The sequence below is a fragment of the Gavia stellata genome, chromosome 8, assembly GCF_030936135.1.
Source record: "Gavia stellata isolate bGavSte3 chromosome 8, bGavSte3.hap2, whole genome shotgun sequence".
Taxonomy (NCBI): domain Eukaryota; kingdom Metazoa; phylum Chordata; class Aves; order Gaviiformes; family Gaviidae; genus Gavia; species Gavia stellata.
This window is the reverse complement of record NC_082601.1, coordinates 24,928,940-24,942,491: the sequence shown is the minus strand read 5'-3', so window position 1 is coordinate 24,942,491 and position 13,552 is coordinate 24,928,940. Positions and strand designations below refer to the sequence as shown.

General features: G+C 47.0%; 1 protein-coding gene across 2 annotated transcripts; it reads left to right on the top strand.

Moving 5' to 3' along the window:
• Nucleotides 1-505: 505 nt before the first annotated feature.
• Nucleotides 506-13,341, top strand: WIPF1 (WAS/WASL interacting protein family member 1). 2 transcript variants are annotated; one of them, XM_059820295.1, is made up of 7 exons: nt 506-562; nt 2,098-2,227; nt 4,460-4,612; nt 5,837-6,601; nt 9,418-9,630; nt 11,324-11,437; nt 12,766-13,341. In XM_059820295.1, exons 1-7 carry the CDS (start codon nt 512-514, stop codon nt 12,819-12,821), a joined length of 1,482 nt encoding a protein of 493 aa, XP_059676278.1. In that variant the 5' UTR covers nt 506-511; the 3' UTR covers nt 12,822-13,341. The 2 variants fall into 2 exon arrangements, with proteins under 2 accessions (XP_059676278.1, XP_059676279.1); XM_059820296.1 differs by lacking the exon at nt 4,460-4,612 and having other exon boundaries at nt 2,098-2,226; nt 6,037-6,601.
• Nucleotides 13,342-13,552: the final 211 nt, after the last annotated feature.

Below are 13,552 nucleotides of genomic sequence, written 5' to 3'. Positions count from 1 at the left end.
GTGGTGGTGGTGGGGAGGAATCTTCCAGCAATTTAAGGGCTTTAAAAGGTCATCAGCTCTTTCTGAGTATGATCTTAAAGAGATGATGCCTTCTCGAAGGATTGATGGTATAGCTATGGGATTATCCTGAAGTACTTCCACAGGAACAAGATTGTTGGATTAAACAGAGTTCAATTTTGTTATTGCATTTTTGTGCATTGCCATAGCAATGCATGGGTTGTGTATATGTGCAAAACTGGGTATGTATGTCTGTGAGTTTGTATGGCAATGGGGATCATGTAGGGAGCCCTATTTAAGAATGCAGCTGGTTTCCATACAATGAAACGTGAAGTGCTTTTTACAGATTGTTTAGACTTAGAAAATGTAGCAGATAAGCCTGTTAGCTGCAAGGATGTTTTTTAGCTGAATAGGAATATATTTATTAAGATTTATTAATCTCTGGGCCTTGTGCGTTTCTGTGTTTTGCTGTGCAGGTTTCTTAGCAAGATCAGACGAAGCTCAGCCTTCCACCATGCCCGTGCCTCCCCCTCCAGCTCCCCCTCCGCCCCCAACACTGGCCTTGGTAAGTTTTACAGGAGGTAAATGTACAGTATACACTGTCCTCTGTCGCTGCTTGTCATACTGAATGGGACGTCCAGAGGCATTGAGGTGTGGACGAGGGTATGCGTGACATTTGGGGAAAGCTCTCTGACGTTTTGTTTACAGTTGATGATTGATCCTACAAGAGGGACCATCGTTTCCACTCCCTTCCAGTGCCCATATGGATGTCACTAGCCACATTCATTCTCCATCCTCCTCTTCTCCCCACGCTGGTGGTTTGATCTGGTGTAGGGATCCTGGGTGGAGAGGCACAGCTCCTCAACAGCTTGTCTAAGTCAGGGGAATTGAAGCCTTGCTCTCCCCTTGCCTTTCTCCAGCCATGTACTCCCACCTTCTCCCTTGTTCTACTCTATTACTTACATGACCCGAGCTGGAAAAAATCAATCCTATTGTTTAAATTTGGTAAGTATAGTTTTTAGCCAGCATAGCTCCCTCAGCCAGCCTGTGGTACCAGAACACAGGATCCACTGCTGGCACAGCATGGTGGGTGAGACTACGTCAGACCTGATTTAAGTCAGCCTCAGCTGGAATAGAGCTTGTGCTGTGTTTGCCCTCCAACAGTCAGTGACCTCACTGACAAGAAAGAAAAGGCTTCTTGAAATGCCATTGTAAAGTACTTGGATATTTTCATAGCAAAACTCTAGCTGGTTACACAGATAGGTTGGGCTGTGCTGCTGAAGAGTCTTTTCCCTCATTTTCCACCATAAGCAAGATACGGACTCTCTGGTCCCTCTGTGGCAACTCTCACCACCTTTCAGGAAATTTCCATAACACTGATCTGATAAGTTAGAAAGCTTTTCAGGAACCACCATTTCCTAGAAGAAATAACCATATATACATGCGTGTGTGTGTGCGCATATATGCGTATGGTTTTTTGGGGTTTTTTTGGTTCTTTCTTCTAAAAGTGTGTCACCAAAACATAGACTGAAAAGAGAGGACCATTGAGACAGATGTCATGCATCTAAAGGTTTTATTGGGTCTATTTGAAGAGGCCTATATTGTTGAAGTGGTGATTGCCATTTTAAAGTATTTCTAATAAAACTAAAACAGTAGATAAAGCTCCATCTTTCTTCTGATTTATCCAGAATTTGTATATTAGGAGTTCTCACTACAACTTTCAAAGATGTCCACTTTTTTGTGTAATCAAGTTATGTGTGTAGTCTGTTCTTGTTCAGTCTCCAGAATGGCAATTTGCCACAGATGTGCCTTGGCTTTAAAAAATCAGAGACTCTAAATCTTGCGTTGAAAAAATGTGAATTCATATAAAAGTGTTCTGTTTCCAGTGAATAGTGTGGGTTAGAATAGCAGCAGTGTTTGGGGTCTTGAGTCAGTAACAAGGCCGGCTACCTGTAACATCTTTCACAAAACCAGACGTGGCATGCTACCCACTCCAGTGCTGTTAAAACAGAAATTGAGATCTCAAATAACTACCATATTTGAGCAGAACTTTGTAGTTGAGGTTTACTTTGCCTCCTCATTTTTAATTTTATTTTGCAGGCAAATACTGAAAAGCCATCCCTAAGCAGGTCAGAACAAGCAGGGAGAAATGCTCTATTATCTGATATTACCAAAGGAAAAAAGCTAAAGAAGACTGTTACTAATGACAGAAGTGCTCCGATTCTAGACAGTAAGTATGATTCTGCATTTTGGAGTTTCTGTATGCATGAATGGTTCTACGTATCTGAATGCAGAAAATTATTTTATCTATCATGAGATGAACTGCCATGAGAGAAGTAGGTAAAATAAAATGCCAGAAGTTGGCCTGCATAAAAATAAATTCTGTTCATCATGGATTAAGTAAGCTGAGAAATCAAGTACTGCTTATGAAATGCAAGTGTTAATTTGTTTGCTTACTCTCATAAAGCAGTTCATCTTCTCGTTTGCGTAAATCAGAAAACTATGCAAACCCTACTAGGAGCTCTGCTGAAGAGCTGCAGCATATCAGGCAAACAAAACCCCCATCAGGGCTGTGGAGTGCACAGAAAATAAAGTGGAATTTCAGACTCTACTTTTGCATAAGCAGTATAAAAATAAAGGCACCCCTGGCACGACACCATTGGCTTGTTAATGGCCCCAGTACCACTTAAAACCAGAGCCAGGAGCCGCAGCCCCACCTGTGTGTCACTCTGCTGCACAGTTTTGCCACTCCTGGAGTGACTCAGGGGTGTTATCTTTTTGGCAGAGCCTTGCTGCTCAGCCTGCCCAGCCGCGCTCTGGCACAAGGCAGCAGCTCCACTTACCTGAATAGAGACAAGATCTCCATCCAGCTGTGCTGCTACTGTGTCTCGCCATACATGTCGGCAGGTGCCGAGAGGAGGCTGGAAAAGCCCCTGTAGCAAAAGTATTGGGAAGACAGAACAGATACAGGAGATGAGCTACGTCGGAGGACCAGCATTTATTGCCTAGGGAGAGAAGACACTTCTACACACTGATTAGCAAATGCGATACAACTCAGTCCAGGTCTGGCCATGCAGTTAAAGGCTGGACTGTGATAGGAGGATGATGAGGAAAGAAGGAAATGCCCAAAGGAGTGTGACCAAATAAGAATAGTTAAAAAAAAAGATACAGTCCCGCAGTTAGCCAGGTACTTAGTTTTTAAACACTTAAGTATTGTCTCTGAAAGCAAAGTTACATGTTCTAGCTATTGTAATGAGCTGGAGAAAAGCATTAAGGGGATTAAAGGGAGGGGTAAACAGTAAGATTAAAATGATGCAGCCTATTATCTTGTTTACATGAATTAGCAAATCATGATGAAAGACTGAACCATAGTAGCAGCATTTCTCCAGAGGTTCACACCCTATGTGAGTCAGCTGAACTGAGCTAACACGCTTAAGAAAAGAGAAGGATGATGTGAAACATTCCCTCATGAACACATTCTTCTTCCTTTTTTCTGGGTGGGATTATTAGAAGTGTTTTTCATCCACAGGTTTTAATTACTTTAAAGTCAGTGAAATTTTTACCCACCCAAAGTTGTGGAAATTGAGATGCGAAGAAATTAAGCAATTGATCCTCAGCCATGTAGCCTGCCATCTGAGAGCTGATCTCCACAGGTATCCCAGCCTGTGGGCCTGCTCATTTTGCAGTGATGCTCTGAATAGGGCTCTTTCCCTGTATTTGTAGTTGTTACCTGTATATTGTAGTTCTAGCATCTCAGTGTTGTCACAGCAGAAATATTGACATTAGAGAAATGGGAGAGGAAGGGTTGATAAAATAATTCCTGCCTATTGGAAAAATTAGCAGCCAGCGAGCATGTCAGTGCATTTCTGGACCTACAGGAAAGTCATCAGAAATGAAATCTCTCCCTACTAGGCTTTCTTTAAATAAGTAGATATGTTGTAACATCATCAATAGCGACAGAGTTCTGTGCGTTCCCAGAAGTGATTGCCAGAGACACCTCCAAGAGAAAGGACACCTCTGTCTTCCTCCTTCCTTCCTCATTTCTCGTGAGATTGCCCTGTCTCTCAGTTTTCTTATGGAGAAGTGGAGGGGAAGGGTAAGAGAGCAAAGGTGTGAAGAAATGGGAAGCAGCTACAAAGACAACATGATATTCTCAGAGGTCCCATCCATGCTCAGTTCCAGATTCTCCATTGTGACTCTTTCTCTGCTTTCCACTCCAGAGCAGACTAAAGGAAAGTGATGGCTTAATAAAACACAGTGGCTATTTTTATTGCACCACCTCTTCCATGGTGCAATAGTGGTGGTGATGGTAGCTGTGATGATCCAACCAGAACAAGGACTTACATGTTTTGAAAGCTCATCCATTTTTCCGCAGCTACAAGCGTTGCTCTAATGAAAGAGATGACTTTGCAGGATCAGTCTCACTTCTCTGCCCTAACGTGGGGGATTTTTTTCCCAACAGAACCCAAAGGACCTGGTGGAGGTGGCGGCGGTGGCTTTGGAGGAGGTGGCGGTGGCAGCGGCGGGGGTTTTGGTGGTGGCGGACCACCTGGCCTTGGAGGCCTTTTTCAAGCAGGAATGCCAAAGCTCAGATCTGCTGCGAGTCGAGATGCCGGTAAGAAAGACCTTGCAGTTCCAGTGTGACAAAGTAAATGACATTGCTTAAAACCTTCAAAGTACTGCAATAAATTACCTGCTGGGATTAGAAAAGTCTCCAAATATCTTAGGCTCTTAGGAAACGTAATTCTCAGCTTGAATCTTGTTTTATTCTTAATACTAGGTTTCATGAGGGAGAAGTGAGACTCCTCTTTCCACCCATCCCACTGGTTATTGATGAAAACTAAAAATCTCAGCAATGTTGAATTGCTACCTGCAAAGTAGTCAGGCAGACTAGGTCCTGTCTTAGCTGCTGGTGTGCAGGACCAGAGGGAAGCGTAAGAGGATTCCAGGTTGATTCTCCCATGTGCACCAGAAAAAAGGATCTGCTTTCCAATGGAAAGTACATCTGCGTCAGCTCCACAACAGCATCATTTACCACTTAGGGAGTGCATGAGGCATCCCAGCTGGCTGGTACGCACACTGCAGTTGGAGGCTTGTCTGGGGCATGCACTGTACTCTTCTGGCTGGCGAAACAGCTGCCTGAAGCCTCGTGCCCCTTGAAATGAAGGAGATCTGGGGCCAGTGAGTTTTGTAAGGTTAAGGATGTAGGATTTCATGCTTGTTGAAGGAGTGGGCAATGGGGGCTGTTGGGTGTTGTGAACCTTACATATTTTATAGACTAACGTAACTTTTCAGCACATGTGTACAAAACAGTCTCTTAGAGCTGGTGTTTTCTATTGTGTCATGGTCTATTTTGGGAACTCGTATTAACACAAAAGTTCCTGGCATCACAGAACAGTACTTCAGCTGCAAGGCTGGCTGCCTTCTTCCTGACGTGCACAAGCACATCCTTAGACAACAGCTACTAGAAAGGGCTGAAAAGAGCCTTTTGCCAGACAGTTGTTGTTAAGTATCATTCAGAAGCTAAGATTTCTTTGCTTTCTGGTTGATTTCTTCCCTCCCTGTGTTATTGCTTGCTGTATGATGGCTGCATCAGTTCTGTTACCTTGCAGCCGCTTTGGTCTCTCACAAGTAGTCCCTGGTAAGCATTATCAGGATGTAACCTGCTACTCCGGAGCGGTTGCCCACCGCTATCAGACCGGCTGCTGTTCCTGGGTGCCAAGGCCTGAGGGCTTGCGTGCCCGTGCCGGGGCTGACCCCCTTGGTGTCTGCAGTGCCTTAGGCCGCAGCCCGTTAGCAACTGCCCGGTGGATGCCGACGCCCTCTCCTGTGTCCGCAGATGCCGGGGGAGGCCGCCCGCCCGCCCTGCCGCCCGGAGGCCGCTCCGCAGCCGCCAAGCCCTTCTCTCCGCCGAGCGGCCCGCCGCGCTTCCCGGGGCCGCCCTCGGGGCCGCGGACCTCCGCTCCCGAGCCGCAGAGGAGCCGCATGCCGCCGCCGAGGCCCGACGTCGGCTCCAAGCCCGAGGCCGTGCCGCCCCCGGTGCCCAGCACCCCCCGGCCCATCGCCTCCAGCCTGCACAACAGGGGCTCGCCGCCGGTGCCGGGCGTGAGCCGGCAGCCCAGCCTGGGGCCCTCGCCCCCGCCGTTCCCGGGCAGCCGGAGCGCGGGGTCGGCCGGGCCCCTCCGGCAGCCCGGCCCCAGCGCGCCGCCCGCCTTCTCCGGCCGGCCGCCGCTGCCGCCCACCCCGGGCCGGCCGGCGGAGGACAAGCCGCCGCCCCCGCCGCCCCCCGCCGGGCACCGGCCGCCCGCCGCCCGGGAGGCGGCTCTGCCGCCGCCGCCGCCGCAGAACAGCAAGCCGCCCGTGCCCTCCGCCCCCCGGCCCACCCTCGGCGCCCCGGCGCCCCCGCCGCCCCCCAGCAGGCCGGGGCCGCCCCCCGGCCCGCCCGTCCCCGGCGGCAGCGACGAGATGCCGCGGCTGCCCCAGAGGAACATCTCGCTGGGGTCCTCCTCGGCGCCCGGCGGCGGGGGGGGCCGCTCCGGACCCCTGCCCCCCCCGCCCAGCGAGAGGCCCCCGCCGCCCGTCAGAGACCCCCCGAGCCGGTCAGGTAGGGAGCCGGGGCGGCGCTGGAGGGCGGGGGGAGCCGGGGGGGCTGAGGGTCCTGGGCTGGGCGGGGGTTGCACAGAGGGGCGCGGTGGGATGAGGCGGCGATTCTTTTCGGCGAGGTGAGAGCTCGGTTTGCCCAGCGGTGGCGTCGGCCGTGCCCCTCGGAGCGTAACCCGGAATCTTCAGCCGTCCCGCGCTGATGCAGCCCCGCCGGCGCTCCACCGGCTGCCACCCGGGAGGCGCAGCATCGGCCCGCCGGGGCCGGGGCCGGGGCCGGGGCGCCGCCTTTTCGCCATGCGCAGAAGCGCCGGAGGAGGCGGGCGCGGCGCGGGGCAGCGCCTTCCCCGCGAGCCGCTGCCGTGCGGGCACCGGCTGGGCACGGGCAGCGGGAGGCACGGGGGGCTCTGCGGTTGGAAGCGAGGGTTCACGGGCACCACGGTGGCTTGAGGAGAGTCACGGTGCGTCACCAGCCTGCTCACGTGTGCTTTTGGAGATCTCGGCAGCTTTCGTTGTAATTACTGTAATTAAGGAGGGTGGCAAAGAGGGGGTTCCCCATTATCTTCTTTGGTGCAAAGAAGCTGTTTTATCCAGCTTCTGATAGGTGCCAGCCTTCGCCTTCCTGAGTCACCCAGCGTGAGTTAGTGGCGGCGTTCTTGTGAATGGAGGTTTGCAGAACCCGACCTTCTGCGTGTTGGGAGTCACGAACACTTACAGCCAAATAACGCTTACAGCCAAATACAAATTATTTTAATAAAAGACCTAGCCGACAGTTGTTGAATATAATGGCAGTTGTTACAGCGTGACTAACTGTTGTTACTTACCACACGCAGGTTTCAAATGAGATTAAAAATAGAATTGTCTCCTTTGAGTTATTTCATAATATACTTTGTCCTCTGTGACAACTATTGTTCGTAACTTTTAAGAATTGCACATCGTAACTTAGCTGTCTTAATACCTGATGGTTCTCCCTTTGGAGATGAGAGAATTCAGGCACAAACAGCCAGGCCCTGTAACATCAGGAAGGGAGAAGCATCGCACGGAAGGCAATGCTGGGAAGCTCCATAGAGTTGCCTTTCATTTCATCCTTTGGAATAAAAATCTGGAATCATCTCAAACCCACCCAGTCCTGGACAATAGAGATGAATGTCATGGGAGCTCCCACAGGCAACAGCCTTCTCTATTGCTTTCCAGCTCCTTGAACCAGCCTGGATCTCCTATAGCACAGCACCTGCAGCAGCCATGCAGCTACAGAAAATACGGGCCCCGAAACCGTGCTTTGTGGCAGTGGTTGCCAGCCCAAAGGATGGCACAATGCCAGCGCAGTAAATAAATCGGAGAAATCTTGTCATGTTTGACTGGGAGCATGGATCAAAGCTGCAGAGCGCGTCTGCAATTATTCAGACGATTCCAAGAGCTTCTTCCATGATGGCCTCTGCTTCCACCACTGCTTTCCTTGTTGTTTTTTTTCTGAGGCAGATGGCTTTAGCAAATCTGCACTACCTTTGTGCTGGCTTAATAAGTAGAAGGAAGTTGCGGCAATAAATTACAAATGTAAATACTCGTATTCTGCGGCGGTTCAATATAGATCATGGGGTTTAGGTAGGTTTAGAGAGAGAGCAAGCAAAACTATTCTGAAAGTTGCTAAATGCTTCTCATTCTTAGAAACCATTCCCTAAAGGAAAAATTTAGTAATTTGTAAAAAATGAAGGGGGGAAAAAAAAAGACAAAACCCCACAAAGTACAGCACGTTTCTTGAAGCATGTTTCAACGCTTGTTGCTGGAGACACGGTATCTGCTGCTCTCTTTTTCAAAATGTACGCGTGTAGTTAGATTTCATCAGGACAACGAAGCATTTCATAAAAATGAACATAATTGTCAGTTGCACAACCGTGCCAAACAGAGGTAGCGAGACCTTTGAACACGCATAGTCCTCCACACCCTCTGCTTCGTCTCCTGTCCTAACCATTGGTACCTCTCTCCCTGGCAGCAGCAGCTCTTGCCTTTATTTACCAGCTCCTCTCAGAGAAGCGCCCTTCTCCTGCCCTCAGGACAGCCCTGGTCCTGCGTTACGTGGGCTGTGCCTTCATATTTGACCTGTCGTGTCACCATGCCAGTTACTCAGATACACAGACACTGGGAATGCTAGTCTACGTCTGAGGTCTGTTTCCAGTTTAGCGGGAGGTTTTTTCTCTGAAAAACCTGGCATGCAGCACATACGTTTATAAATGAGCGAGCTGATTCAGGGCTGCTTAACACTGTCACTCCTGGGCTGAATTCCCCTGTGTGCCATGGCAGACCCTGGCTGTGACACCCAGAGGGGACCACCCCTATGGACAAAGAGCCTCTGAGGGTAGCAGAGCTCTTCTCCTACACGTCCTCTTGCCTTGCAGTGGTCCACGGGAAGGGAATGGGCTATGGTTTGGACCTCCACAGTACCCTGAATTCCAGCTGTAACTTCTGCTCGTTGTGGCCAATGTAATTTAGAGTGGTTTAAAAGTGGCTTCAAGGACCAGCACCTCTACAGAGGCTTCTGTAGCTGAGAGAAATGGGAATGTGGGCACTGAGGTGTATTTATGCTTAGGTATACCCTGCTCCCCTGATCTCTACTGTTCAAATCAGCATCAACTCCCGAGGGAGTCCTGGAGAGCAGGGAAGTGGGTGCTGACGTGATTTCCCCTTGAGGCCGAGGGTCCCAAGGCAGCCCACCCTCCCCGGTTTGTTAGCGGGAGGCTGTGCGACGCAGGCAGCGGCTTACCACTGGCTGAATAACCCCTGGTGCAAATGGCGTTTGTGTGCTTGCTTCTTGTCTTGCTCCAGGCCCGCTCCCACCACCTCCTCCCATAAGCAGGAATGGAAGCACTTCAAGGGCTTTGCCCGCTACTCCCCAGCTGCCCTCCCGGGCAGGGCTGGACAGCCAGAGAGGTGGACCACGACCGCCGCTTCCCCCCGACCGGCCAGGCTCGGCAGCGCCGCCACCACCACCGCCGCCTTCATCAGCTGTCAGAAACGGCTTCCAGGACCCAGGTGATGGTAAGCCATCCTCCCAGTTGTTTGCCTTTGATAGAGACTGTGTAGCGGCTTTTGGCCTTAATACGTCAAAAAAGGTTTGGGATAGAGGCTTTGTTTCTAGTGCAGACCTTTGATTTCTGACCAACCGAGGTGTCATTTGGGTCTCGATTAATCCTGCCAAGTAAGAACAGAGTAAATATGCCATATGTAGAGCAGAACTGCGAAGTTGTCAATACAGTCTCTAAAATAACCCTTTGAAAAATAGCCTGAAAAAAAGAAACGTATTCACCGTGCTTTGCTTTGCTACAATACAGAAATAAGGCCTAAGGGGATTGTTCTGATGCTTAGTAGCTACACTAAGACTCTTTGGAAGTCAGAACAAGTTAGGTGATGACTCAAAAGCTGAAAAACAGATGGGGGAAGAGATTGTCAGAATGCTGCTGAAAATGTCAAGTATCTCTCTTTTTGCTAGTGTTTATTGAGAAGGTAAGGTCCAAGATTGCTGTGTTTTAAAGATTTATCGTGCTTTTCTTTTTAACTGTTTTCTATTTACAAAGGACAGATAAATCTTTCAGCTAATTACAGGAGGCCAAAATTGGTATTTCTGACATTTGTAAGGTTAGAAAAAGCAAGCAGAAAATAAAACTCTTAACTCACGCTTTTGAAGCACCTTCACGCATCAGATAAGGCAGGTGGGTCACAGACACATTTTTTCCTACACAAGTCATTTGCAGGGTTCAGAACGTGCAGCTTCTTTACACACTGGTTTCTAATTGCAACCATTGGGAGTAAACATAGAAAAACTGGGCGCCAGCAAATAACCACATGTACAACTGCCAGGCAAAACTTACTCAGCTGTTCATTACATTATGCAATAAAATATAACAATATTGCCAGAAAGTTATGGTTGCAAAGACCTGAAGCAACCAAGTGAAGAAATTACAAAGTTTAAGATAGCGCACACTTTCTTCCTTGGGCCTCCAAATTCAAGTGCAGAACAGAGCTCCGTAAACATTTCCTATTATTTCAATGAAGAAACTGATCATCTTGCTTTATTCTTTAGAATCCTGTAGACTCAGTAAGTACATCAATGGGGCCCCTGTAGGCTCAAGAGATACAGTTTCAACTGAAGTATTTTTTCATTTTTGACACTAGTTACATACAGGTTTCTCTGTCATCGTAGATTTTATCATAATGGCCCCAAATTTTCTTTTTCCTCTATAAAAATAAATAAAGAAAAAACACCGCTGATAGGTCAGTGTGCTTTTAATGATGCTTTTGAGCTCTGTATATCAATAAAGTAGGAATATCAGAAAATTCTATACCCAGGAACAAAATACGATTCTGAAGTAGGAGATGCTATGCATTTCCGGTAACACGTATACGTGTGTGTGTGTGTGTGTGTTAAAAAAGCAGATCTATTATACATGGAAGGGAATGTAGCACTTATTTCAGTGGAATTGTGGCCATTTTCCTGATCTGTGATTTTGCATTAAATTGGCTAAATGATCAGTTAAGTTCAATAAGAATTTTCATGCTCAAACTAACCTAAAGCATCTTATTCCCTGACTTCCTAATAGGATGCTGGTTCAATACTCAGCTACGTAATCGTTTTGCAATATAAAACATGTATTAAACAAAATGTTAATGTCAATGTACTTTCCTGACGCTGTGTCACAAAACTAATGAGTAAATTGCATGGGTTTTTTTTCAGATGAATGGGAAAGCAGATTTTCTTTTCATCCTATATCTGATTTGCCACCTCCAGAGCCATATGTACCTGTGAACAGAAGTTATCCCAGTAAACTAGCAAGAAATGAAAGTAGAGGTAAGTTTGTTCCACTTCTGCTGTTGGAATTTCAGCATATCATCCTAAAAACAACGTGGGTGGGGAAGAGACTGGATGCTGAGGTTTCAAAACTTCTCAGACTAACAGCCTGGTCACCGTTCCCCACCACACTGAAAAATCTAAATGCAGGTTTGCAGGCACAAGCCTTCTTAAACTTGTATTTGAGGGGGGAATTGTTTGTTTTTCAAGTTGGAACATGTATTGTAAGAGACCACCCCTGCCATTATAGTCAGCCCTTCTGCTACAGACAGCCAGAACCACAAAACCCCATAGGACTTCCTCCTCATTTCCCATCTAAATTCATGTACAACTCATTTATTTTTGTGCCAACATCATGCTTGAGTTTAGTTATCCTCCCTCCTTGGTGTGTGAAACCCCTAATATTTTTTAAGACAACAGTCATGTCCTCCTCTCAGCTTTTGTTTTGCTGGGCTGATTAAATCAGAATGTACTGCGCTCTGCTTCCAAGCTATGTTCTCTGATCATCAGTGTTGCTTCTGTGTGTATTTCAGTTTGATTTTGTCATTTCCAGTCAGTGTCACATGCTGTTCCAGTTCAGGTCTCAACCGTCTTCTCTACAGCAGCATAAATGTTTCCTGTCTGTATTTGTGGTGTTTTGCCTGATACACCCAAGGATCAATTTACTACTTTCACAACCAGTGACATCGATGGCTCATAGTTATCCTGTAATCATCTGTACACTCAGATGTTTCAATCTCTCTCCTCTTTCCAAATGTTTAGGATTTGATTTGGAGCAGAAATTCCTGTTAGTCTCTGACCCTTCACTTTGCCCTGCTAGCTTTCATCCCGTTTGTATTACTCCATGAAGAAAGGCAAAGTAATATATGCATTTTTTTATGTTTCCTTTCATGAGTTTGCAATGATATATAGGGAAAATATAGGGAAAAACTGAAGAGCTTTGAAATGTTACTCTATTTAGAGCTTGCCACTTTCATTGAAATTTGCATGTGTTGCAAGTAGCCCTGAGAAGGTATGTGTTCGCATAAAACAGTAAGGCTAACAAGAGCTATCAATCTGTTTTGAGAAGGAGACAAAGGTCTAAAATGCATATGCTTTCCAGACATTTGGGGATAGCGTTAGTTAAAAACTTTCTTTTACACTGTTTGAAGTTCTGTTGTTGTTCAATAAACTAACCAGAAACTCTACAAACATTTTTTTTTTAGTAAAATGGCTAAGCATGAAAATGAGTAGATCTTCACCAGTTACTGAATTAATGGCTTAGATGTAAACTCCCACTTTAAAAGAAACCTGGAGGAGTAACACAAAACACTTTCTTTCTCTTCTAGGTGGCTCTGGCCGAAAAGAAAGAGGTGCCCCGCCGCTTCCGCCTATACCAAGGTGAAATGGGTTCTGGCCCATCTTTGGGCGACGTCTGTTTTCAAGTTTCTTTCGAGTCAGCTCTCCTGTCCACATCATTGGAAAGTTGTCTGTTTTGCTTTATTTCCACTTTTGGCTTGTCAGCTGGAACAATCTTCAGTCTCTATTACAGAAGTAATAGATGCAGCTTATGAACTATAGTTGCTCAAAGCTATAAATTTTATTTGCTTAAACTGCAGGCTGTCATGAAAGACATTTTGTGGACCATACACAACATACGTGCATCATACTTACCGCATCCAGCCCTGTCCCCTTGAGAGCTCCACGAGAGGTCTGGCTTTGAATTTAATGAGAGCTGGAGCAAAGCTGTTTCATTCACTTTGGGTACAGTGGCTGTATTATTTGAATGATAAAGTACAATCTATTTTCTGTTTAAAAAACAGTTGCTGGGGAACATCGTGTAGCCAGGAGTCCCCCGGAGCCTTCTTTCCATGCCTAACTTGGCCCATCTGCTTCTGCAAGCCATAGAGCTACTGCATGGTGACCAAGAGTTCATCCTAAACCTTTTCACTTCAGCTTAGCCAAGCAAATCTTATTTTAAACAATAGATAGCACATCCTGCCCCGAGGATGGAGTGTGTCTGGTCTTGTTTTTATCTGCGGAGAATCTTCCAAAGAAAAGCACAAGTGAAAAAATCAGCAGCATAAAAAGACCTTTTTTTTTTTTATCCCTCTTTCCTTGTGTTTTAATAGTGTT

Coding starts and splice junctions, on each gene's coding strand:
- WIPF1 (XM_059820295.1), top strand. CDS start 512: ATGCCCGTGCCTCCCCCTCCAGCTCCCCCTCCGCCCCCAACACTGGCC. Junction 563..2,097: donor CGCCCCCAACACTGGCCTTG/GTAAGTTTTACA, acceptor TTTATTTTGCAG/GCAAATACTGAAAAGCCATC. Junction 9,631..11,323: donor CTTCCAGGACCCAGGTGATG/GTAAGCCATCCT, acceptor GTTTTTTTTCAG/ATGAATGGGAAAGCAGATTT.